The 24129-nt window shown below is 46.6% G+C and overlaps 1 protein-coding gene across 4 annotated transcripts in view; it reads left to right on the plus strand.

Moving 5' to 3' along the window:
- Positions 1–24129, plus strand: part of MGA (MAX dimerization protein MGA) — a 156805-nt gene that overhangs the window by 28557 nt on the left and 104119 nt on the right. For all 4 annotated transcript variants that reach the window (XM_077464523.1, XM_077464522.1, XM_077464524.1 and 1 more), the window contains exons 4-8: positions 1983–2070; positions 3428–3523; positions 3650–3775; positions 10792–10890; positions 15866–16575. In XM_077464523.1, coding sequence (XP_077320649.1) covers positions 1983–2070; positions 3428–3523; positions 3650–3775; positions 10792–10890; positions 15866–16575 — 1119 coding nt within the window. The remainder of the gene's footprint in view (positions 1–1982; positions 2071–3427; positions 3524–3649; positions 3776–10791; positions 10891–15865; positions 16576–24129) is intronic.

The raw sequence follows: 24129 nt of genomic DNA on the forward strand, positions 1-24129 counted from the left end.
GTGCAGAACACCTGGAATGTATTAAAGTGGTTCTAAAGTGAGAGAGTTTATTTTTTATTTTTTTATCTTAATGCTTTCTTTCCTTTTTTTTTTGGCTAGTGCTCTTAGGTGATAGACCATCTAGAGTCCTGCTGCACCATAGTAACTGCGGTTAACTCCTTGGCTATGCCTTTGGGACTATACCTGAATGCCACCAGATTAAAGAAGTACAGTCAGCCTGTCATGATGTTTAGGGCACTGGATCTTGCTTGGGCGCTCACCTTGGCACGTAGTGCATTGTGTTGAGTTAGCCATAGAGTCTTAGACAGGCCCAAGGCTGTGTTTTGCCAGGAAACTAGCCTGGCAATTTCAAACCATCAGCAAAGGCAACACCCATATTTTTCTTATGAATTGTTAACTAGGGCTGCAACTAACGATTATTTTTACAACCGATTAGTTGGCCGATTATTGTTTCAATTAATCGGTTAATAACCTTAAAAAATAAAGAAGAAAAAAAAAGTGGATCAAATTGACATTCATTTTCAACCACAGTGACAGGAAAATTTTTGGAAATAATAGAAAACTTCTTAGTCAAAGGAATTTTCAGATAGTGTATGTGGTTTTCGTTCAGAAATTCAAATATTTTTTTTTTTTAAAACAGAATGTAAAAAAACAAGTGAAAATTTCAAACAAAATTCTTTCATTCAGTGAATGTACAAATATTTTTCGTCTGAATATTCTCATCTGAAAATTGATCCGGGTGGACAGCATAAAGCTCGGTACACACCTATGCAGTTTGCTTTTGATCTGTTTCTGCCGTGCTTTTTGCTGTGCGTTTTTGATTTTTGCACACGTGATTTTACTGCAATGTGCATTTTTTTTTTTTTGGGCAGATTAAAAAACACAAATTGCTGCAAAAACGCATTACATGCTTTTCTGCAGCTTCTCCATTGAAGTATATTGAACCAATAAAGCACCATTTTGCGTTAAAAGTCCCTGACCCTTTCCGATGTGAACGTGTCCCATAGGAAACCATGTAAATGAACTGTAGTGTATTTCTGGAAAAAGCACCAATAAACTCATAGATTTTAACCAGGTCTAAGACTTTTAGTAACATAATGGGGTTAAAAAAACAAAAATGAGCCCTTTATAGTAGAAAAAGCAGATAATCACTACTGTAAGGGGATCATTTTTTTTACTGTAGAACAGTGAAAGTAATATTTACAGTAGCCATTATTTGCTCTTTTTGTACTATAAAGGGCTCATTTTAGTTTTTTTTTTACCCCATTATGTTACTGGCTGATTAATCGATTAATTTCATAATCGATTAGTTGTCGATTAATCAATTAGTTGTTTCAGCCCTATTAACCTTAAAGATGTTTTAGCCATAAATATGTGTTCCTGTGTTAAGTGATACCTACTGGATGTAGTCACCAAAATGTAACATGGCAATCTTAATAGGTTTGCTGCCCTTGTGTAAAGATGCTTAGCTCTTTTCACAGCAGCATAAGTCCAAGACCATTCCCTACTGGATTCTATACAAGCTTCTGTATCAGCCAGATATAGTAATTTTTGCATACAACAGTATATAGAAATGTACATGTGTAAAGTGGTAGGAAGTAATGTATGTGTTTTTTATTTATTTATTTTTCCTGCAAAACAAGGTTACCTTACAATGTGTTTTAGCATGCATCGCATACCAGAACATTGACACTTACCTTTAGAACAAAGCACTTCCAGCGATGAGCTTTAGTCGCTGACAGGGCTTCCATCTTCACCCGTCTTCCGTGGACTCTGTGTGAGTGGCCAGAATTGCAATGTTAACCTACAATAAATGCTTACTATGTTATCATCTTTGTTCTGTGAAGAGATGCTATGAAGAAACCAAACCATTTTATATCTAATTATATCTATCTAATTACTTTCTTTATGTCAAGCTGTGTTAATGAGAATGGCCTTCTAATTCTTGATAATATACAGGTTGTAAATGTTTATTTTCTTAGGAAGCACTGGATGTTCACACAGGAGGAAAGCCCAAGACTGATATTCCATCACCTCCTCCAAACCCAGTAGTGCATGTAGAATTGACAGGTAAAACCAATATTTAACTTAAAAGAGACGTTCTGGATTTTAAAAAAAAAAGTAAACCAAATGCTGCATCTGTCGCCTGCCGGCTCTGCAGTGAGAACTGAGCAAACACTGCTGATTACCTAGTTCTCCCCCTCCACTCTGAGCAGAGAGCTTTGATTGTCTGTCAGTGGCTCTCTGATCTCCCCTTCAGTGCCCACCGGAGTGCTGGGCTGTGGAGGGGGGCAGGAGGGGCTGGCTCAGGCTCTCAGCTAATCACTGAGAGGCTGAGCCAGGTGCCAGTCTAGACAACTGGGTGGATCCTGACCATATGGTCGGATCTTTCCCTGGACTGGCTGAGTGACATCAGGCAACAGCAGGCTTTAGCCTGCCGTTGGCTGAAAACGGGTCACAGGAGTTGCAGAATGAATTGCACTTCTGTAATACATAGAAGTATAGACAACAAGGGAATGGAGGGTAGAAGAGGGATAGAAAGGAGGGGAGAGGACCCAAGGATAAAGGAGATCACTAAAAAAAGGGGGGGTGGGGGAAATAGGCGAGAGAGGAAGGGGAACCGTAATTATGCCGGAGGAGACCCAGTCAATTAGCACGTTCAATTCTATGGGTCCACCTCTGGGCTAAGTGGAGAAATTTCCATTTGCAGGGAGCCCCAAGAGTCTATCCAGGAGGACTAGATCTTATCAAATTTTCTCGGACAGTTCCTATTAATATACGTAATTCTATACAAAGGTAGGACATTATTCAGGGTATTTCTCCAGGAGACAACGAAGGGTGGCAGTGTAGCCTTCCATTTCAGCAAAATCTCTGCATGGGCATAGTATATAGCGTACATTATGAATAGTTTGGTATATTTCCGCACAGTGGGGTCTGCAATTATATTCAGAAATGTGACCTCAGGGGTTAGTGCAAGGGTAGTTCCTGCAGCCTTGATATCCGCAAGAGCCTTCTCCCAAAACTCCTGCAAAAGGGGGTCTGACCAAATCATATGTAGAAAGGAAGCCTCCATGTTTCCACAGCGGGGACATGACGAAGACCTATCGGGGTAAATAGCAGCTAGTCTCTGAGGTATTAAGTAAGCTCTATGCAGAAACTTCAATTGAATAAAGAAATCTTGTGCAGAGATCAAATTTGTGACATAGGAAGAGACACAGCCCTCCAAGTCAGCCTCAGTTAAATTAATTCTCTTTTACCACCACATGAATAGAAGATGTATGAAGTGTTCTTGAAAATCGCTATGAAACTCCCTTTTATAGTGAAACTGCAAGACTTGGAATTTTAAAGCATTCCACCTTGTGCAAATCATTCTTTTTCATTTCCCGATCCCACAATAGCTGTTTTGCATTTCTCTGCTTTCTTTTAGAGGAACAACAAAAAATTGTGAATTTGGAGAGACAGCTCCTGGTTCAGCTTAAGGCAATGAAACACAGACAGGTCATTCACCCTGCCCTTCAGCAAGGTATTAATTTGTGTTTCTGTATCTGTGTTTAAATTCCTGTTTGTGGTTTATTTGGTTGCAATATATTTTCCTCAGTTATGTTCTAATAATGCACTTTTTTTTTTTTTTTTTTTTTTTTTTGCATAGTGGGGCTAAGGCTGAACATTGTAGACCATGCAATGAGTATTGACCTACGGTATCTAGGAGTTGAGCTTCCACTTCCTTACATCACCAGTGACTCCAGATGGGATAACTGTGGATTAAGCTCAGAAGGTCAGTGCAACTAATTCATGTAGTCCTTTTTATTATTTCAATAAAATTCAGAATATGATTCATGTGCAGTAATATTGCACGATGACAGTGCTTTATCCTCCTCCCTTTTTTTTTTTTTTTTTTTTTTTTTTTTTTTTTAAATCGGTGCATATCAATGTCTGCTCAGACTGATTGAAAGCTATGCTTGCCACACTAAGGGACAATATACAAATCTATATGAGAAATACAGTGATTTTTGAACAGGGAATCAGTAATGTAAAAGTCTTATTAGTAAAACTTTACTGCCTTGCACAAAGAGAAACACAGAGGATGCCGAGATATAGCATAGGAAGCTGGATACTAAGACAGTATTTTGTAACTTGTTATATAAATATGTACACCTTCCTTACAGCTGTTGTGCACAAAATTTCTCCTGATATGACTAAGTTTATCTAATGTCCACTTAAAAGGTGTACATTTAAAGAGGAACTCCAGAAATAAATGCACTTTTTAAAACTAAGCTGGCTTATAGGTCCAATTAGGTATTTGCCACCTTGTGGACTACTTTTATATACCCTTTACATTTTTACTGAGCACTGGGAGTACAGTTATTGCTATACTTCCAGCACTCCAACCCATGACCTTCTAGTATCCAATCCTGCAGCTGCAGGAGTAGTTTGACAACCTCTCTGATCACCCCAGGAAAGCTAGGTGAGTGGAGAGGCAGTGCACGTGAACACAACATTACTGTGTGAAACGGTCTGAGGTGTGACGGAACCGTCCTACAGTCAGCTTGAGTGCTTCCATCAGCATACAGGTTCCTCCAGTCTGAACATAGGTATTGGATACTATAGCCACATATTGCAACCAAGAACTAGGCAGGACTAGTTTAGCTGCAAAACTGGGACTCTTTAATGAACAAGAATACAGGATTTTTCTACACTACACTCAGATGAAGCTGATCACATTATCTAATGCAAATGTATACAGAAATATAATTAACACCTTAAACATTAAGTTAAACAATTAGCCACCTGAACACTCAGAGGTCTCATTCCAGGTCAGACTTGCCAGCATCGAGCTCACAAAGTACAATGCACCTTATTACAAGTATAAACATAGCCCCACAGTAGTTTGCTAGCAGACAATGGGTGATTAGCACAATTAACAATACAGGCCGTGATCTCCCCCCACCTCAGCCTAGTAGACAACAGGAGGCCCAGAGCATTCCAAATCTCATTAACCAGCTTTCTTTTCACATACATCTGTCCACTGAGCTGCCAGAGACCATCATGGCCTTCTTAATGTCCTTTTGCATTTGCCGGATGACAGGCTGGATAATATAGATCCTTGTAGTCTCCCCAAGCCTGGCCATCGAGTGTGAGCAGGCCCTAGCTACGCGCAGGGTTGGCCATGACATGCCCCGTCTAATCCAGGGGCGGTCGGTGAGCTATATGCTCCGGGGTACACGTATGACTAGGCTATGGCTAACTGTGTCAGTGTGCTGTGGCCATCAGCCCTTACTGCTTGGGTGATGGGTCTGTCTGTGGAATGCCTCCAGCAGTTCCTGCAGGAGGGGTAAGGGCACATGGGGGTGCGGTGCACTTACCTGGACTGGGGTCCTCGAGGGGAGGGGGGTGGGGTCTCTCTGGGTCCTGGCAGGGGGCTGCTCTGGATGTTGAGGGTTCGCTCGTCCTCTTCCCTATTTCTGGGCCACAGTTGGGTGTTTGTGCTGTGTGAAATGTGGGGAGGCCGCTGCGGCCATTTTTTTACCTTTCAGACATTTTCTAGTAGTTCGGCCATCTTCTTGGCACCCTCAGTCATTTTTGCTGAAGTGGCCATTTTCTAGTAGCCTCAGGTATTTTTGCCTCTAGCGATGGGTGCTTGTTTGCTTCTAGAACAGCTCGCTGTCCACACAGACACCTTGTGGATGACAGAGGGGAGAGCAGACAGCAGCAGCGCTGTACCTGGGTCAGGGTGGTGAGTCCTGCGGGGGGGCCCCTCAGTCTGTGGCAGCTAGGAGAGTGGACTTTTTGTGTGACTTGCCTTAGGTCCCTAAGTGGTGACAAGCGAGTGTGGCTCAGCATGGCGACCAGAAGCTGCCTCTTCTTCCCAGACATCCTGGTTATTGCAGCTGGTTCCCCTGCACCTGCGGTGCCTATGGACGCTCTGTCGTCGGTCCTGGAGGCCTTTGTTGCCAGGGTGCAAGGGGGTTAAAAACGTCCCCTCCCTCCACCGTCTTCTGGGGGAAGCTCTGATTCAGACTCGGGGCCCCACTGTGACAGGAGGCCCCTGTTCTGATGTATCAGAGAATGCAGATCAGGACCGTTCAGACAATGAGGATGACTCCGTGTCCAGGTCAGCACAGAAAAAGGCGCTAATAGGAGCACTTATTACAGCGGTGCGGGATACCCAAAAAATAAGGTAACCACGATTCCGGTGGAAGGGTCTCCTGTCAAAGCGGTTACCTGATCCATGTTTACGTTGGTGGGGTCAGCATTGCGGCCAGCCAGTGTTAGCCACGGCCCTGGTGTCAGACTCTTACTGAATGGGCTAAATTGTTGCACTGTGAATTGAAGAAGCAACAGGCTTCCCCGGTGTGCGTGGAGCTGGCAGATCAGTTGGTGCGGGGCCTTAAGTATGTCTGTTATGCGGCCTTAGATACAGCCCCCTTGCTCTCTAGAGCCTCAGTATCAGCAGTAGTGCTATGTCGCCTGATTTGGCAGAAATGCAGGCATCTAAGAAAGCACTGGCAGACTTGCCCTTCCAGGGTGAGAGGCTATTTGGAGCCTCGCTGGATGACATTATTAAGAATGTTACCTGGGGGTAAGAGTATGTTACTCCCACCGTTCAGAAGAGGTAAGGAGCCACGCTGTAGGTAAGGGCCCTCCTTTTCCGCTCAGAAGCGGATTTTCTTTGTCCGCCCGGGTTGGCAGGTAAGCGTTCCCAGTCCGACAAGGTGCCTGCTGAGGGACAAAAGCGTCCCTGGTTTCGCAAGCCAAACAAGCCTGTGAGCAAATCTGTTACCACATGAAGGTTTGCCCCCGCCCGACTCTCGGGTGGAGGGTTGACTTCAGGAGTTTGCAGCCCGGTGGACCTCCCTACTTCCCGACCAGTGGGTCTGCCAACTGGTTTCCTCAGGGTGCAAGTTAGTTTCTTTCTTTCTCCGCCAAACAGATTTTTTTCCCTCCAACCTTTATCTTCTTCAGGCTCGTTGGGAGGCCCTGTTTGGGGCAGTACAGGACCTGCTGCTGCGTGGAGTAATAGTACCTGTACCGACACTGGAAAGTCTTCAGGGGTTCTACTCCAATCTGTTTGTAGTCCCAAAGAAGGAAGGGGTCCATCCGGTCCTGGACCTCAAGGCCCTCAACGGCTTTGTGAAAGTACAAAGGTTCAGGATGGAATCGGTTTGCTCAGTGGTCGCTGCACTCCATCAGGGGTCCAAGATGTTGGCCCCAATTTTGACTTTGCTAAGGCAGCGAAGGTTCGCAATCGTGGGTTACCTGGACGACCTCCTTCTGAGGGCAGCTTCCGCCTCGTAGTTAAGGGAGGATGTAGCAATCACCATGCAAACTCTTCGGGCGTTTGGTTAGGTACTGAACCTACAGAAGTTGGTGTTGGTACAGACTCAACGCCTGGAGTACCTGGGCCTGCTTTTGGACTCCTCGGAGGCGAGAGTCTTTCTTCCTTCAGACAAGCTGCAGACTCTTCCAGCTGCGGTGAAGTGTCCCACAGGTGGTCGTCGCTGCGTTTTTGCATGCAAGTCCTAAGCCTCATGGCAGCCACTTTCGAGGCGGTACAGTATGCTCAATTCCACACTCGCATCTTGCAAAAGGAGATCCTGTCAAGATGGGACAAATATCCATTATCCCTGGATTGTCAAATCTGAGCGAGCATTCATTGGACGGTGATCGCAACGGGCGCCAGCCTGACTGGTTGAGGGGAGTTTGGGGCGTACAGTCAGCCCAGGGTCGGTAGACCCAGGAAGAATCCCGCCTACCGATCAATATGCTGGAACTTTGGGGCAATCAGGTGGTGCCTCACCACTTGGTCACAGAGGCTGCAGGGGCGGCATCCGGTCAGGATCCAGTTGGATAATGCCACGCGGTAGCGTATGTCAACCATCAAGGAGGAACACCGAGCTTGGCTGCAGCACTGGAGGTCGCTCACATTCTAAGGTGGGCAGAGCGGCCCGTGCTGGCTCTGTCGGCCGTGTACATTCCGGGCACCGAAAACTGGCAAGTGGACTACCTAAGTCATCAGATGCTCGACCAAGGGGAATGGTCGCTACATGTATTTCGGCTCCTTTGCCTAAGGTGGGGCACGCCAGATTTGGATCTCCTGGCTTCTCGACTCAATTGGAAGGTACAGAGGTTTGTGGCCAGGTCAAAGGATACCTGGGCAGACACGACAGACGTGTTGGTGGCTCCATGGGGGCATTATCGACTGATTTATGCTTCCCCCCCCCCCACACTCAAACTTCTACCACATCTGCTTTGCAGAGTGGAGGCCAAGGGGATTCTGGTAATCCTGATTGACCTTGCCATCCGTGGTACGCCGACATAGTACGAATGGTGGCGGATATTCCTTGGCGACTGCTGATGCGAGAGGACCTTCTGTCGCAAGGTTCAATACGTCATTCTGCTTCACCGTCACTGGCTTTAACGGCATGGCTGTTGAAAGCCAGATGCTAAGGGACAGAGGTCTTCTCCCAAACAAAAAAGGACATGAAGGGTCTTTGGTCCTATCTAAGAGTGGGTTGGAATTGTTCCTTTATGAGGGGGAATTACTAAAACTCTATTCTATGCATTGAGGTGAAAACTCTTGCAGTGCACCAGCCCCCCTTTTACCTGAGCCTGATCTTTTTTTTGCTGGGGACGAGTGCACCCACTCCAGCCGGTGTCTTAGGTCCTGGTTGGAGAGATCAATAGCAGTGCAGCATCAAATCTGATGACGCGGGAGCCGAGTCTTGCTGTCTGTGTCAATGGACGCAATGAGGCACTCGAGAAGAGGAGCCAGGAGCGCCACTTAGGGACCCCAGAGGAGGAGGATCGGGCCACTCTGTGCCAAACCAGCTGCACAAAGGAAGCAAGTATGATGTTTGTTTAAAAAAAAAAAGAAAAAACTGAACGTTTACATATCCTTTAACCACTTCAGCCCTGGAAGGATTTACCCCCTTCCTGACCAGAGCATTTTTTGAGATTCGGCACTGCGTCGCTTTAGCTGACAGCTGCGGGGTTGTGCGATGTTGTACCCAAACAAAATTGACATCCTTTTTTTCCCCCACAAATAGAGCTTTCTTTTAGTGCTATTTTACCACCTCTGCGGTTTTTATTTTTTGCGCTATAAATAAAAAAATCCAACAATTTTGGAAAAAAAAAGCAATATTTTGTACTTTTTGCTATAATAAATATCCCTAAAAAATATATATAAAAAAAAAACATTTCTTTCAACATTTAGGTCGATATATATTCTTCTACATATTTTTGGTTAAAAAAAAGGCAAAATCCCCTATTTATTTATAGATTTATGGCATTTTTTTCTTTAATCGGGACTGCGACATTATGGCAGACAGATCGGACACTTTTAACACTATTTTGGGACCATTGACATTTATACAGCGGTCAGAGCTACAAATAGCCACTGACTACTGTATAAATGACATTGGCAGGGAAGGGGTTAAACACTAGGGGGGATCAAGAGGTTAAGTGTATTCCCTGGATGTGTTCTAACTGTAGGGGGGTGGGCTCACTACAACATGGCAGAGATCACTGCTCCCGATGACGGGCAGTAGATCCCTGTCATGTTGCTAGGCAGAACAGAAAAATGCCTTGTTTACATAGGCATCGTCATCTCCTTGTTATGCCTTTTAGCCTCAATCGCGGGCTGCCGGTGAACATCAAGTTTGGGGGACCTGGGGCACCTAGGTGGCAAATTTAAAGGGACTTAAGGGTACGCCCTTTTGCCTGTCTGTGCCATTCTGCCAACATAAATGTGCGCGCGGCAAGTGGTTAAGGGAGCACAGTGCCATATAGCAAAAAATGGCCTGGTCCTAAAGGGGGTAACACCTTCTGGAGCTGAAGTGCTTAAATTAAAACTGTCAACAGCAACAGCTAATGTATCTGTGTTCCAGTTTGTTAATCTTCATTGTGAAATATTTATCCAGAAATAGTGCACCACAACCACCATTGTGCCACTCAAGATGTACCGTACTCTCACCTCAAGAGATGGATCTCCCTATTTATACAAATAAGTGATCTTATGCACTTAAATGTAGCTGTTTTCATATGATTTATTATGTTAAATGAAATTGCTGATAAAGCATGGTAAATGCCTTTTTTTAAAACAGGACATTTTTATTAGTGCAATATTTCTTGGAATTTCACTTCCCACTCTAATTCAAACTTGTATATGTTAAAACAGAAATGAATTTGTATACGTATGATTATTTTTGTGTACTAAATTTTATACCTTTCCATCAAATACTTCTTGACGCATCTCTGAGATACACGTTGATTGACGCCACAATAAGGTCATTAAGGCAGTGGCGTCACTCGAGTTGGTGTCACCTGGTGCGGTAAAACATGGTGTCGCCCTAAGTGGGCAGGCTAGTTTTGAGCCAGCATTGCATGGTCACGGTGCACAAACCAAAACCCACGCACCTGCAAGTTTGAGAGCCAACATTCTTTGGAATTCAGGCTCCTGCAGCCACTTCCACATCCTCCTGAAGGTCTCCCTGCCCGATTTTAGTTTACTCCAAAGTTTGGGATTCCTTAGAAGTGCTGAGAGGGTTCCTTGCGACCGGCACCCTCTGGGCGAAGATAGCCTGGGGGATGCTGTACCTTTTTGGTTTTGGCTGTGATTCACTTCTTTGGTGTTTGAGCTTTTCCAACTGTCAAAAGTTGCTCAGCTGGGACCTGGAGAAGGGCGGCCTGTCACGGCTGGATAACCCATGTATAAATGTTTTTCATACAAATTGATCTGATCATCCTGAGTACTTGGCCTTAAAATATGTTTTCTCTATTTGTTTGCTTTAGGTCTTCCTTTTGTGTCTAGGACAGGAAAGACGACTGACTATACAAAGATTAAAGGTTGGCGGGATAAGTTCTCTACAAACCCACCGATAAAAAGTGAAGGTGAGATTACCATACTGAAGTTAAAACGTGCACCACCCTTTCATCTGTTTCATGAGGTAAAGAGATACCGTATATACTCGAGTATAAGCCGAGATTTTCAGCCTCTTTCTTGAGGCTGAAAGTGCCCCCTTCGGCTTATACTCGAGTCATCGCCGTCTGCCTGCCCGATCAGCGTGTCGAGCAGACAGACGGCGGCCATTCTACTATTCAAAAGCCACGCCTCCCTGTCTGTGATAGGCGGAACACTCAATTTCCCAGCAGTCAGTGTTCCGCCTATCACGGACATCCGCTCATTCTCATACTACGGACGAGGATGAGAGGATGTCCGTGATAGGCGGAACACTGACTGCTGGGAAATTGAGTGTTCCGCCTATCACAGACAGGGAGGCGCGGCTTTTGAACAGAGGAATGGCCGCCGTCTGTCAGACGAGGAGAGCATGGCACACAGAGGCTGCAGATTGGCACAGGTAGGCAGGGACGGACGGGACACAGGGACGGACGGAACACAGGGACGGACGGGACACAGGGACGGACGCGATGACGTACAGCACGTACGACGGGACTAGAAAAAGAAAGTTCAATAGCCAGTAGCCAATAGCTTCCTTTTTCGTACTTGCTTCTGAGCATGTGTCATTATTAGTCCACCGTATTAGCATACTGATGAATGTATTGTCCGCTGAAACCCAAGTACCACGGGAAGATTGTAGTGCAAAAATACTTTTAGTCCGCTGGACTTCACGCTGAAAAAGTCTGCTGAAGCCCACACACGATCGAATTGTCCGCTGAAATGCGTTTCGGCGGACTAAGTACGCCGGACAATCTGATCGTGTGTACGCGGCATTAGTCTGTACTTTTTTTTTTTTTTAACTTTGCCTTGAACTTGATGTAGAACGTCTTCACCCAAACAAAAAAGGACATGAGGGGTCTTTGGTCCTATCTAAGAGTGGGTTGGAATTGTTCCTTTATGAGGGGGAATTACTAAAACTATGGAGCCACCAGTGACCTATCTTAAACTACTACTAAATCGGTAAAGTGCATGCATACCTATGGATCCTTGGGTAAGGATGTTACTGACCAGCTGTTGTGATCCCTTCTTAAATCCCAGTTTGCTCTGGTAGGTTCTTCCTCTGTTTTGTATTAGCTGTAACCCTAATCTGTCAAGCCATAGCGGAATAGGTTAGATCCCTCCAAAAAGGATCTCTCCACTGCCAGAGTAGATCTGCTCTTGATTGAGCACGTGGAGCAGATATCTGCAGTCTTACTCTTCAGTGTTGTTGGATTGTTGCAAGCATCCTAATGTGTATCCTGCGTGAATCTGATGTCTGTACAGATGCACAGAACACTCTAGTTAAGCTGCTGTGATGCTGATATTATATCAAAAAAGCATTTGACCTGCTTGGCCTTCAAATAACGTCTCTTTGGTCCTAAACTTGATCAAGGATACTTTGCTATTAGGACTAGGGCTCAGAGATTGGCAAAGCCCACTGAAAATCCTTATACATGAAGGTTTGCGCCCTCTTAGAGGTAGGTCCTTGGGTAGTTTACCTCTAGGCTTTCACACACAGAAGGCACCTCCCTAGGTTCATAGGCTAAACTTTTGCCTCTGGAGTTCCCTAAAGCTACCCCCTCTTCTCTCCCCTGTGCTACTGTACAAACTGATGCACCTCCCCTCAGCTCTTTGGGTCCCCTTCAGACCCTTTGCTACTGTCAATGTGTCAACCCAGTATTTGGAGCTGTGTCCCATCTGAGCCACCACACTTTTTCCCTCGGAAGTCCCTGTCCCCAAAATATATAACAAGCTTAATGGTACCCTTCAGCTTACTTCCTCTCCAGACAGACCCCCTGATCTACTAGGTTGACTAAGACCAGCTCAGGTTGTCTCCTACCTAGATAGACCTGGATGCTCAATGTCATTGATGCACACCTGATACTTCTTGAAGCATTAGTGTTTAGCCTAGTTCCTCTTCCTTGCTTACCAGTTGTAGCACATTCAGATGACCAGATATGGATCTAGTGGATCCATCTAGTCAGCATCTAAAACCTGCAAGATCTCTCCAGAACTACCTTTTTGTAAGGTTTCAGTATTGGAAACATTTTGTGACTTGTGGGCAGGGTTATCCAGCCTAATCCTCACTACAAAGGTCCACAGCCTGTGTATTTTCAGGCAGGTTCCTTCTTTCCCCATCAAAGCCCATTTCACCACAAATGTTAGTGATTCCTGGACAATACGGCATCAAGCCTCTGTTGGAGTTTCTAAGGCTGTCTACTGGTCACACATTTACTAAGTTTTACTAGGTGTGGAAGTTTTACCTCTGTGGACACCAGTTTTGGCTTGAAGGTCTTACAGACGGCTTTGTAATGGGCTTCCCCCTTTTCTGTTTTTGGGTTTTGGTCCTGTTGGTCCAGTTACTGTGTTGGTAACACCTCATGTTCAATTCCTTTGGACATCCCAAGTGATCTGTTTCTCAGTGATTGCCACAGAACTGAGGCTCAACTGAGCTGGGAGGGGTTATGCCTAGGTAGTTTTTTTTTTTTTTTTTCCCATGCCCATTCACCTGAATGTAGTAGCATAAGCCAACTAATCATGAATACCACCTTCTCTGTGCTCTCTGTTCTCCAGGATTCAAAAATCACAACTTTCTCTTCATGGTTGATCAGTTTATAGTTTGCTTTAGTTTTTGGTTTTCCCTTACATATGGAGTAATCCCCCTTTTGATGGTGATCTTTTATCATCACTTTGAGCATCTGCTTGATTTTCCAGGTTCTCTGTAAGGGCAAATTGAAATACGACCAATCAGATAAGGGGGGCTCAGCCTCAGGAGGTGTTGGATTTGGCTGTTGCCCTTTTTAGGTAGCTTTTGGGCTGCAGTCCGTAGTTTCTGTTTTGTTGGGCCTTTTGTCAGTTGTTGCTGTAATGCCCATCTCTCAGCTGGACTGCTCTTGGACATCCAGACAGTGTCTAAAATAGGGGTGCACCGAATGGTTTTTTTTTTGGCGCCGAAACCGATACCGAAAATGTAAAATACACTAGGTCGAAAACCGATACCGAAACAGCACCGATACCAAAAACATATTTAAAAAAAAATATTTTTATACAGGAGATGGTCAGAGACTGGAGAAATGGTCCAGGAGATGGTCAGAGACAGGGGACGTGGTACAGGAGACGGTCAGAGACTGGGGACGTGGTACAGGAGGTGCCCCCTTTTTGCAGCCAGAGTGTGCCCCCTTTTTGCAGCCAGAGTGTCCCATATTACAGCCAGCCTGTGAATGGGAGAGGAGAGCCGCCTCCGCCGCCTGTTTGATTACAGCCCCGGAAACATCACAGCTTTCATTTCAATAGCTGTGTGTTCCCGGCTGCGCCATCACACATGACCCCCTCCCCCTTGTCCGGACACTTTGATAGACAGATCATCTGTCCAATCCTGCGAGTGACCTGTCTATCAAAGTGCCCGGACAAGGAGGAGGGGCTGTGTGTGACGGCGCGGCCGGGAACACACAGCTATTGAAATGAAAGCTGTGATGTTCCCGACGCTGTGATTAAACAGGCGGCGGAGGCGGCTCTCCTGCGCTACAGGACACCCCCATGATGGGCGTCACCAGGGGCGGGGGGCGGAGCCCTGCCCCCACCCAGGCCACGCCCCATTTTCAGCTCCATTATCTGACTTTTTCCTCTTTCGGCAAATTGCCGAAAAGGGCATTTTCGGCCGATATGTTTCGGCGGCCGAAATTTCGGTGCATCCCTAGTCTAAAATCAATTGTCAATGGATGAGAGAAAATAGGATTTTTTGTTCACTGAGTGTCACAGGTCTTACCCACTGTGTGGTCATGCAATACCGTACCCCCCAAAAAATTAATGTCCTCTCTCCCACCCCCCATAAATAGAGCTTTCTTTTGATGGTATTTGATGACCTCCTCAAAAACGACCGTCAATTTTGAATAAAAAAAAAACTTTTTTTTACTTTCTGCTCTAAAACACATCCAGTAAAAAAATTTAGAAAATCAAATTTCTTCAACAATTTAGGCCAATATGTGTTCTGCTACACATTTTTGGTAAAAAATCACAATAAGCGTGCAAAAATTTTATAGCGTCTACAAACTATGGGATATTTTTATTTATATTTTTTACTAGTAATGGCAGTGATCAGCAAATTATTATAGTGGCACTTCGACATTGCATCGGACACCTAACTTACACTTTTGAAACCTTTTTTTGAGGACCAGTGACATTATTAAAGTGATTTGTGCTAAAAAAATATGCACTGTCACAGTACTAATGACACTGGCAGGGAAAGGGGTTAGCATCAGGGGCGAGCAAAGAGTTACCTGGGTGCCTAGGAAGTGTTTTTACTAACTGTGGGGGAGGTGCTTTTACTACCTGAAGACCTTGATCGGTGCCCCTGCTACATAGGATACATGTCTTCTGTACTCACGGAATAACAGCCTGCCTTGTTTACATAGGCAGACTGTCATTCTGTCAGCGTACCTAACAATCAGCGGGTCCGAGGTACAAGTAGCCTATATGCCAATTTTTACAAATGCGTTTTTTTTTTGTTATCTGAGTAAGTATTTGTAGCCTGAGTCCAGTGCTGGCTAATAAACAAGTATGAAAATAATGAAAATGCGCTATATGGCCAGACAGTTGTGGAGACCTGACTTTCTCACCTATATAAGCTCACACGTATATCAATATGGAGTTTGCCTCTTCAGATGTCAGAAAAAAACGATAGGGGGTTATAACCCTCTCTTACTCTATCAAAAATAAAATAAGTTTTGCCTTTAGTTTCACTTTCACTGTACCTTTCACTGAAAATGTTAAACTCAGTACTTTGGAGTGGTGTCCACAAACATTTGCCCATTTAGTGCAGGTGTAATGATCAGGTGTCCACAAACCTTTTTGGTTATGTAGTGTATTTCATTTTTTTTTCACTTCTGATGCTGTGCAGCTAATACTTTCTTTAATATATGCTCTATGCAGCTGGTAGTTCAGAGACCACTTTGAAGAATCGCTCAGCCTTCTGCAGTGATGAACTTGATGAGTATCTAGAGAATGAAGCGAAGCTGATGGAAGACATTAGAGGAACTTCTCAAAATGAGACAGTTGTATCAACAGTTAGTTTCCAATTTCCCACCAAAAGTGCCAGTTATGTGAGAACACTTGACAGTGTGCTGAAGAAGCAAGCTCTTCAAGCATCATCAAATTCTGTAAAGATTTCAAAGCCGCCTCCTCCTCCCCAGCCAGTGAAAAAGCGGAAATATACGCGCCGAAACTCAACTCCAAAGTTAAAATTAAAAGCTGAGCCTGTATTTCAGTCTCCAGTAGAATGGGAGAAACCGGTCAAGTCCCGTTCACCTCGGAAGCCAAAAAGTCCAAAAGGGTCAAAACTTACTTCAACACTGTGTGTAATGAGTCCTGTTGCATCTAAATCTGAAGAGAGACCACCTTTGCCTGAAGATGATGTGACAGTCCAGCCTAGTGTACTATCATCTGGGGAGGAAAGTTTGTGGTCAAAACTACCCAATACTCCCTTTCAGAGTCTACCGTTTACACAAAGGTCCACTGGATTTTCTAAAGTTCAAATGAAACTTATGGAACTTGAAGAGAGTGCTATATACCAAGGGAAGCCACGGACTTATGTCACTGAGGAGCGTGCCGAGATTGCCCTTTCTGCTCTTCTTACTGTCCAGGTAAGATGACCTTTTATTTTACTGTTTGGAAAGTCATATTCCGACATTCAGAGAAGCGTGTTTGTGTCTGGAAATTGGGATTTTTTTTATGGTGAATGTACTGAGCATTTCCGAGTCCCAAGATTGTTTCACTTCACATTGATCTCCGATAACTTCCCTGATACCACTGACAATTTTACAGGACATTTTGCTATTATCTGGTTATTTTTTCAGTCACATTGAAATTTAGAAGTAACTTATCTGGAGGAAAATAACTTGTCTATATGCAGATATTTTGTTTTCTTTAAATTGGAACTGAAGGCAATGAGGTGTATTTTTAAAATATGCATGTATTGGTTAAAACACCCAGTAAACGGTTTCAATCCCACCCTACTGGCACCTTGTTGACATGTTGCAGAGTTGTTTATTTCCTCTATGCAGTTCCCGACATTGTATGCTGTTGTGCACTTTTTGGATTGAAGACCTGCCCACTGCTTACAGTCATCCGTGTGTATACATTGTACTCATTAAATTATTTGCTAAGGCCCCTTTCACACATGCGGATGGTATGTCCGTATTTCATCCATCCGTTTGCGGATGAAATACGGGCATACATTCATCCCTATGGGATAGCGGGTGTCTGCGGATGAGCATCCGCAGACACCCGATATCGTCCGCCTCCGCTACTGTCCGATTCTGCAGACGGAGGAAAATCCTATTTTTCTATCCGTCTGCAGAGTGGATCGGATGAACACGGACAGACGGTCCGTGCTCGTCCGATCCCCATAGAGGAGAGCGGAGATCTGACAGGGCAGTCCCTGCACAGTGTGCAGAGACCGCCCTGTCCGCCGCCGGCTCAGCGGGGACAACGGAGCGATCCCCGCTGAGCGAGCGGATCATCACGGGGCGGATCATTACTGATCCGCCCCATGTGAAAGAGGCCTAAGAACACATCTGTCTTGAAATTGACTGCCTACCTTACCCCAGCATCAGGAACTCCTTATTTCAACTTATTACTGATCTCAGGAATGAGGACAGTAGGGTGCATGCACAGTACAGGATCTACAATACAAATTGGTAAGGCACAGTGTTCTGTGATTTTTTTTTTTTGATTTTTTATATAAATTAAAACCAAATTAAACCAGGGGAAAAAAAAAAAGTTTTTTAGTGACACTGAGTAAATTGGGAACTATTAGTAGCTTTTGGGGATTTAGTCTTTATTTCCTTTTTGTAACCACCTTTTTACCAGCTATTGTAGTAAAACCGACATTGGGTGAATATTTATTCTAATGGCTATTTATAAACCACCTTCTCTGATCCTACAGTACAAAACACAGGTTTCTTTGTATCATTACAAATGGGTTATATGCAGCGAGGTTTGATGGGACACTGGCAAAAAGGGAAGGTTGCAAGGACACCCCCATATAACGTCTTACTCCCAGATAGTCTCCGTATTCTTTAACCTCTTTAAGACCACCCATCGTCGTTTGGTGGCGGCAGAATGGCACTGCTGTGCAATTTGTTGTAGCTGTACTGCGCCCACAGTGTCCGATGTGATTGGATTCATTACAGAACCAATCAGTCTTCAGGTCCAGGCCAATGATTTTATTGCTGATCACTATGTTTAGTGTCACGGGTGACGCAAATTAGCTAGTTATTGTCACCATCAGGTTTTTATAGCATCAGGGTACCCACCATGTATTGCTAAATAAAGGTTTAACCCCCTGATCGCCCCTCCAGTACAGGTTTTAGTGCCAGGGTCAGCGTCCGCCCCAGGAAGCGCCAGGTTACTGCCAGTATTGCTAACAACCACGCACGCACCATACACCTCCCTTACGAGTAGAATGTTTGAACAGATCAATATCTTTGATCAGATCTATAGTAGATTCCCCAGTAGTTTAGGGTTCCCAAAAATGCAGCGTTGGCCGGATCAGCCCAGTTACCTGCTAGCACATGCGACTTATCTTTCTGGTGACCTGGCATATACCAGCGGCCTAGAACATCCTGGTCTTACATCCAGCACTGCATCCCATAAGTGCAGTTCAAGCTGGTGCGGTGGCTAGCACAAGTAGAGTGCCTTGCAAACATATTCACCCCCCTTGGCTTTTTACTTATTTTGTTACATTACAACCTTTAGTTCAATGCTTTTTTTAATCTGAATTATATGTGATGGATCAGAACACAATAGTCTAAGTTGCTGAAGTAAAATTGGAAAAATATATACATAGAACTATTTTTCAGAAATAACTGATAATTGGCAAGTGCGTATGTATTCGCACCCTTTGTTATGAGCCCATAAAAAGCTCTGGTGCAGCCAATTACCTTCAGAAGTCACATAATTAGTGAAGTGATGTCCACCTTTGTGCAATGTAAGTGTTACATAATCTGTCATTACATATACACACCTTTTTTGAAAGGCCCCAGAGGCTACAAATCCTAAGCAAGAGGCATCACTAACCAAACACTGCCATGAAGACCAAGGAACTCTCCAAACGTGTTGAAGTACAAGTCCGCTTAGGTTATTTAAAAAAATATCCAAATATTTGACGATCCCTAGGACAGGGGTTGACAAATTTGCTTTGAATTTAGGAGCCAGTTAAAAAAGTTAGGAGCCAGTTTTTTTTTTTTTTTTTTTTTTTTTTTTTTTTTTTTTTTTTAGAGTGGTATGGATTGTCAGCTCCCGGGGTAAGGCCACTCATTTTCACCCCCTATACCTAACTCACAATGGAGCACCTAGTCAATAACTCCAATGAAACGCTGTTACATCAGGGTTATGGGCTGACCAGAAAGAGTAAGGCTGGCAACAGATGGAACTGGCTGGCACTGGCAGGTGGCACTGGTTGCCACTGGCAGGCACGTAGAACTGCCACATGGCACTGGCAGGTGACACTGGTTTGGAACTGGCAGGTGGCACTGGTTTGGAAGTGGCAGGTGGCCCTGGTTGGCGGTGGCACTAGTTGTCACTGGCAGATGGCACTGATTGGCGGTGGCACTGGTTGGTGTTGGCAGGTGGCACTGGTTGGCGGTAGCACTAGTTGGCACTGATTGGCGGTGGCACTGGCAGGTGGCACTGATTGGTGGTAGCACTGGCAGGTGGCACATTGCACTGATTGGTAGTGGCAGGTGGCACTGATTGGCACTGGCAGGTGGCACTGATTGGCGGTGGCAGGTGGCACTGGTTGCCACTGGCAGGCACTTGAAACTGCCAGATGGCATTGGCAGGTGACACTGGTTGGCATTGGCAGGTGACACTGGTTTGGAATTGGCACTGGCAGGTGGCACTGGCACGTGGCACTGATTGGCAGGTGGCGCTGGTTTGGAAGTGGCAGGTGGCCCTGGTTGGCGGTGGCACTGGTTGGTGTTGGCAGGTTGCACTGGTTGGCGGTGGCACTAGTTGGCACTGGTTGGTGGCGGGTGGCACTGGTTGGTGGTGGCAGGTGGCACTTGTTGGCGGTGGCAGGCGGCACTGATTGATGGTGACACTCGGCACTGGCAGGTGGCACTGACTGACTGTGGCACTGGTGGTGACACTCGGCACTGGTTGGTAGTGGCACTGCTTGGTGGTGGCAGGTTGCACTGGCTGGTGGTTGCAGGTGGTATTGATTGGCGGTGGCACTGGTTGGCACTAGCAGGTGGCACTGATTGGTGGTGGCACTGATTGGCGGTGACAGGTGGCACTGGCAGATGGCACTGGTTGGTGCTGGCAGGTGGCACTGGCAGGTTTCACACGGAGCACTCTGTTACTGAAATGTAACAGGGGAGCTGTCAGAATTGAGCTTAATGTCGGAATGGGCGGAACCTGGCCGGGGTGGGCGGGGCCTGGCAGAGTGGGTGGGACTCAGCAGCCATCAAACACCAGCCAACGATTGGGCTGCTTAAGAAAAGGGGCGGGGCCACATACACAAAGCGGCCCGCCCAGATCCAATTGGCTGGTGTTTGATAGCTGCTGGGTCCTGCCCACCCCAACATCAAGCTGAAATCTGACAGATCCTCCTCAATCCGTTGCTTGTCAGTTTCACACACTTAGCACGGCGCCGCTGAGTGTGGAGGAGGTAGGAGGACGGCAGTCAGTGTTCATGCGCTGCATGTCTGGGGCATCAATAGTGAGTGGGCTGGTGGCAGCTTAGGCGCCAGGTTGCGATTTCTGGTCGCATTGGCGACCTGGCGCCTGGGGTTTGTCGTGCCCTGCCCTAGGAGCAGGGCTCGACAAATGGAAAGAATGGGCACAGCCGCAAACCTGCTGAGAGACGGCCGCACACACCAAAACTCACAGACTGGGCAAGGAGGGCATTAATCAGAGAGGCAGCACAGAGATTTAAGGTAACCCTGGAGGTGCTGTAAAGTTCCACAGCAGAGACTGGAGTATCTGTACATAGGATGACTATAAGCTGTACGCTCCATAGAGTTGGGCTTTATGGCAGAGTGGCCAGAAGAAAGCCATTACTTTCAGCAAAAAACAAAATGGCATGTTTTGAGTTTGTGAAAAGGCATGTGGGGAAACTCCCAAAATGTATAGAGGAAGGTGCTCTGGTCTGATGAGACTAAAATTAAAATTGACCTTTTTGGCCATCAAAGAAAATGCTATGTCTGGCGCAAACCCAACACATCACATCACCCAAAGAACACCATCCCCACAGTGAAACATGGTGGTGGCAACATCATGCTATGGGGATGTTTTTCAGCAGTCGGGACTGGGAAACTGGTCAGGGTTGAGGGAAAGATGGATGGCGCTAAATACAGGGATATTCTTGGGCAAAACTTGTACCATTCTGTGTGTGATTTGAGGCTAGGATGGAGGTTCACCTTCCAGCAGGACAATGACCCCAAACACACTGCTATAGCTACACTTGAGTGGTTTAAGGGGAAACTGTGGTCCGACTTAAAGATTGCTGTTCACAAGCGCAAACCATCCAACTTGAAGGAGCTGGAGCAGTTTCTCTTACGTTCACTGACTGACACAGCTCCTTTATTCTTGAACATTGGGTTGTTACACCACCTTCAGGAGAGAACTAGGCAGAACATGTTAACATGCACAAAAACAGAACTTTCTAGTTCTGCCCAAGGGGCGGTCCCTTCAGTAACAACCCACCAGCCTGCATACTGCAGCCTCAGTTTTTTTCTGCCTAGTGAAGGAGAAGGACCTAGGAACCCTGTGGGCTAGGGATGCACCGAAATTTCGGCCGCCGAAACATATCGTCCGCAAAATGCCCTTTTCGCTAATTTGCCAAAAGAGAAAAACGGCCGATAATGGAGCCGAAAATGGGGCAGGCCTGGTGGGGGCGGGGCTCCGCCCCTGGTGCCGCCCATCATGGGGGTTTCCTATAGTGCAGGATAGCCACATCCGCCGTCTGTTTGATCACAGTGCCAGGAACATCACAGCTTTCCTTTCGATAGCTGTGTGTTCCCGGCCGGGCGCGGTCACATACAGCCCCTCCCCCTTGTCCGGGCACTTTGATAGACAGATCACCCGTCCCAGGATTGGATGGATGATCTGTCTATCAAAGTTCCGGACAAGGGGGAGGGGCTGTATGTGAAGGCACGCAGCCGGGAACACACAGCTATTGAAATGAAAGCTGTGATGTTCCCGGCGATGTGATCAAATAGGCGGCGGAGGTGTCTCTCATCTCTTCCCTTCACAGGCTAGCTGCAATGGGGAGGACACACTGGCTGCAATGGGGGGGGGGGGGGGGGCACTGGCTACAATGGGAGGGGGACACTCTGGCTACAATGGGAGGGGGACACTCTGGCTACAATGGGAGGGGGACACTCTGGCTACAATGGGAGGGGGACACTCTGGCTGCAATGGGAGGGGGACACTCTGGCTGCAATGGGGGGGGGGGGCACTCTGGCTGCATTGGGGACACTGGCTGGCTGCATCTGACGGGCACTGGTGAGGCAGCATTGATCTTGTATCATGTGTGCAGTCTCTGACCATCTCCCGTACCATGTCCCCAGTCTCTGACCATCTCCCGTACCATGTCCCCAGTCTCTGACCATCTCCCATACCATGTCCCCAGTCTCTGACCATCTCCTGTATAAAAATATATTTTTTTAAATATGTTTCGGTATCAGTGCTGTTTCGGTTTTCAGCCTAGTGTATTTTTCATTTTCTGTATCGGTTTCGGCACCAAAAAAACCATTAGGTGCACCCCTACTGTGGGCCCATCGGTCCAAGGATTTTTTCTGCAGAAGTTTGCCTTTTGCGCAAGATTAAGATCCTGTGATCTGCTATCAACAGCCGGCTGGGTGACAGGCTGGATACCCTTATCCTTGTAGACTCTCCAGCCTGGCCAGTGAGCGTGTGCAGACCAGAACTCCGCGCTGGGTCGGCCACGACATGCCCCCCAGGCTCCAGGGGCGGCTGGTGAGTGTAATGCTCCGGGGCACACGTATGACCGGGCTACTGATGTCTGCGTCAGTGTGCCAGGCCAGCAACAACCCCGTACTGATCGGAGAGTGGGTCTGTGATGGAATGTTCCCCAGCTCGTCGTGACTAGTCAGTACAGCTCTCCTTGCCTCAGTGGAGCTGAGCAGCTGGGCATTCCCTGGGAGGGCGATTCGGGGGTCCCTCTCCTCTCCCTGTCCCTATTTTCCCTCCCCATGTGGGGGATGCGGCATGGGCTGCTTAGCGGTGTGTGTGCCACATAGACAGGGGTCCCCTGGGGGGGGGGGGGGGCTCTCACCTTGGGTGGGGGGCTGCGCTGGGTGGCTGTGCCCTGGATGTCTGATGTCTCTCCCCTGAGTGTCTGGAGGTCTGTGTCTGCTGATCGCTATAGCGCTGTTTGCTGCCATTTCCTCTGTGTTTTACTGCCCCTCTCTGTATACAGTGCTCGGCGGCCATTTTTAGTGTGACCAGGGAGAAGCATGGTCAGAAACCATTTTTTTGTAGTTCGGCGGCCATTTTCCCTGTGGTTATATCCTTTATACTGAATGCTTGGCAGCCATTTTGTTGTAGCGTAAACATGTTTTTCATGCTCAGCGCTGTTCCCTGAGGCTCAGCACAGCGCTGTTTTCTCTCACAAGCATCTGGGAGCTGACACGGGACACAGGCACACCTGGCTGGAGAACTCGGTCAGGGTGGTGAGTCCTGCGGTGTGGGCCCCTCAGCCTGCAGCAGTTAGGAGGGTGGGACCATCACTGTCCTAAGTCCCCAACAGGTGGCAGACAGGGTAGGGTCAGAATGGCTTCAGAAACTGGTGTTTTTTTCCCCCCGAAATCCAGGCAATTGCAACCGGTTCACTTGCAGACAGTGCAGTGCTTCTGGACGTTTGTCGGCGGTCCTTTACATGTTAGTTGCCAAGATGGAGGCGGTGCATGGGCGCAAAGGTGGTAAAAAGTGGCCCCTGGTCCTCCCGGGGAGAGCCCTGATGCAGACTTGGGCCCCGCTGAGGCTGGTGACCCCTGCTCTGTTGTTTCAGATGACGCTGACCAGGACCGATCGGACAGGAGGGTACGTGCGCGACAAATCGCTTGTTGGAGCACTTATCACAGCTGTACGTGATACCTTGAAAATTCAGGACAGAGCAGATTCCTCTGCTGAGGTAGCGGTCCCTTTTTGGTCCTGTAAGCCAGCCC

Source organism: Lithobates pipiens, unplaced genomic scaffold (genome assembly GCF_037356315.1).
Source record: "Lithobates pipiens isolate NorthernLeopardFrog02 unplaced genomic scaffold, aLitPip1_a1.2 Scaffold_30, whole genome shotgun sequence".
NCBI classification, from domain to species: domain Eukaryota; kingdom Metazoa; phylum Chordata; class Amphibia; order Anura; family Ranidae; genus Lithobates; species Lithobates pipiens.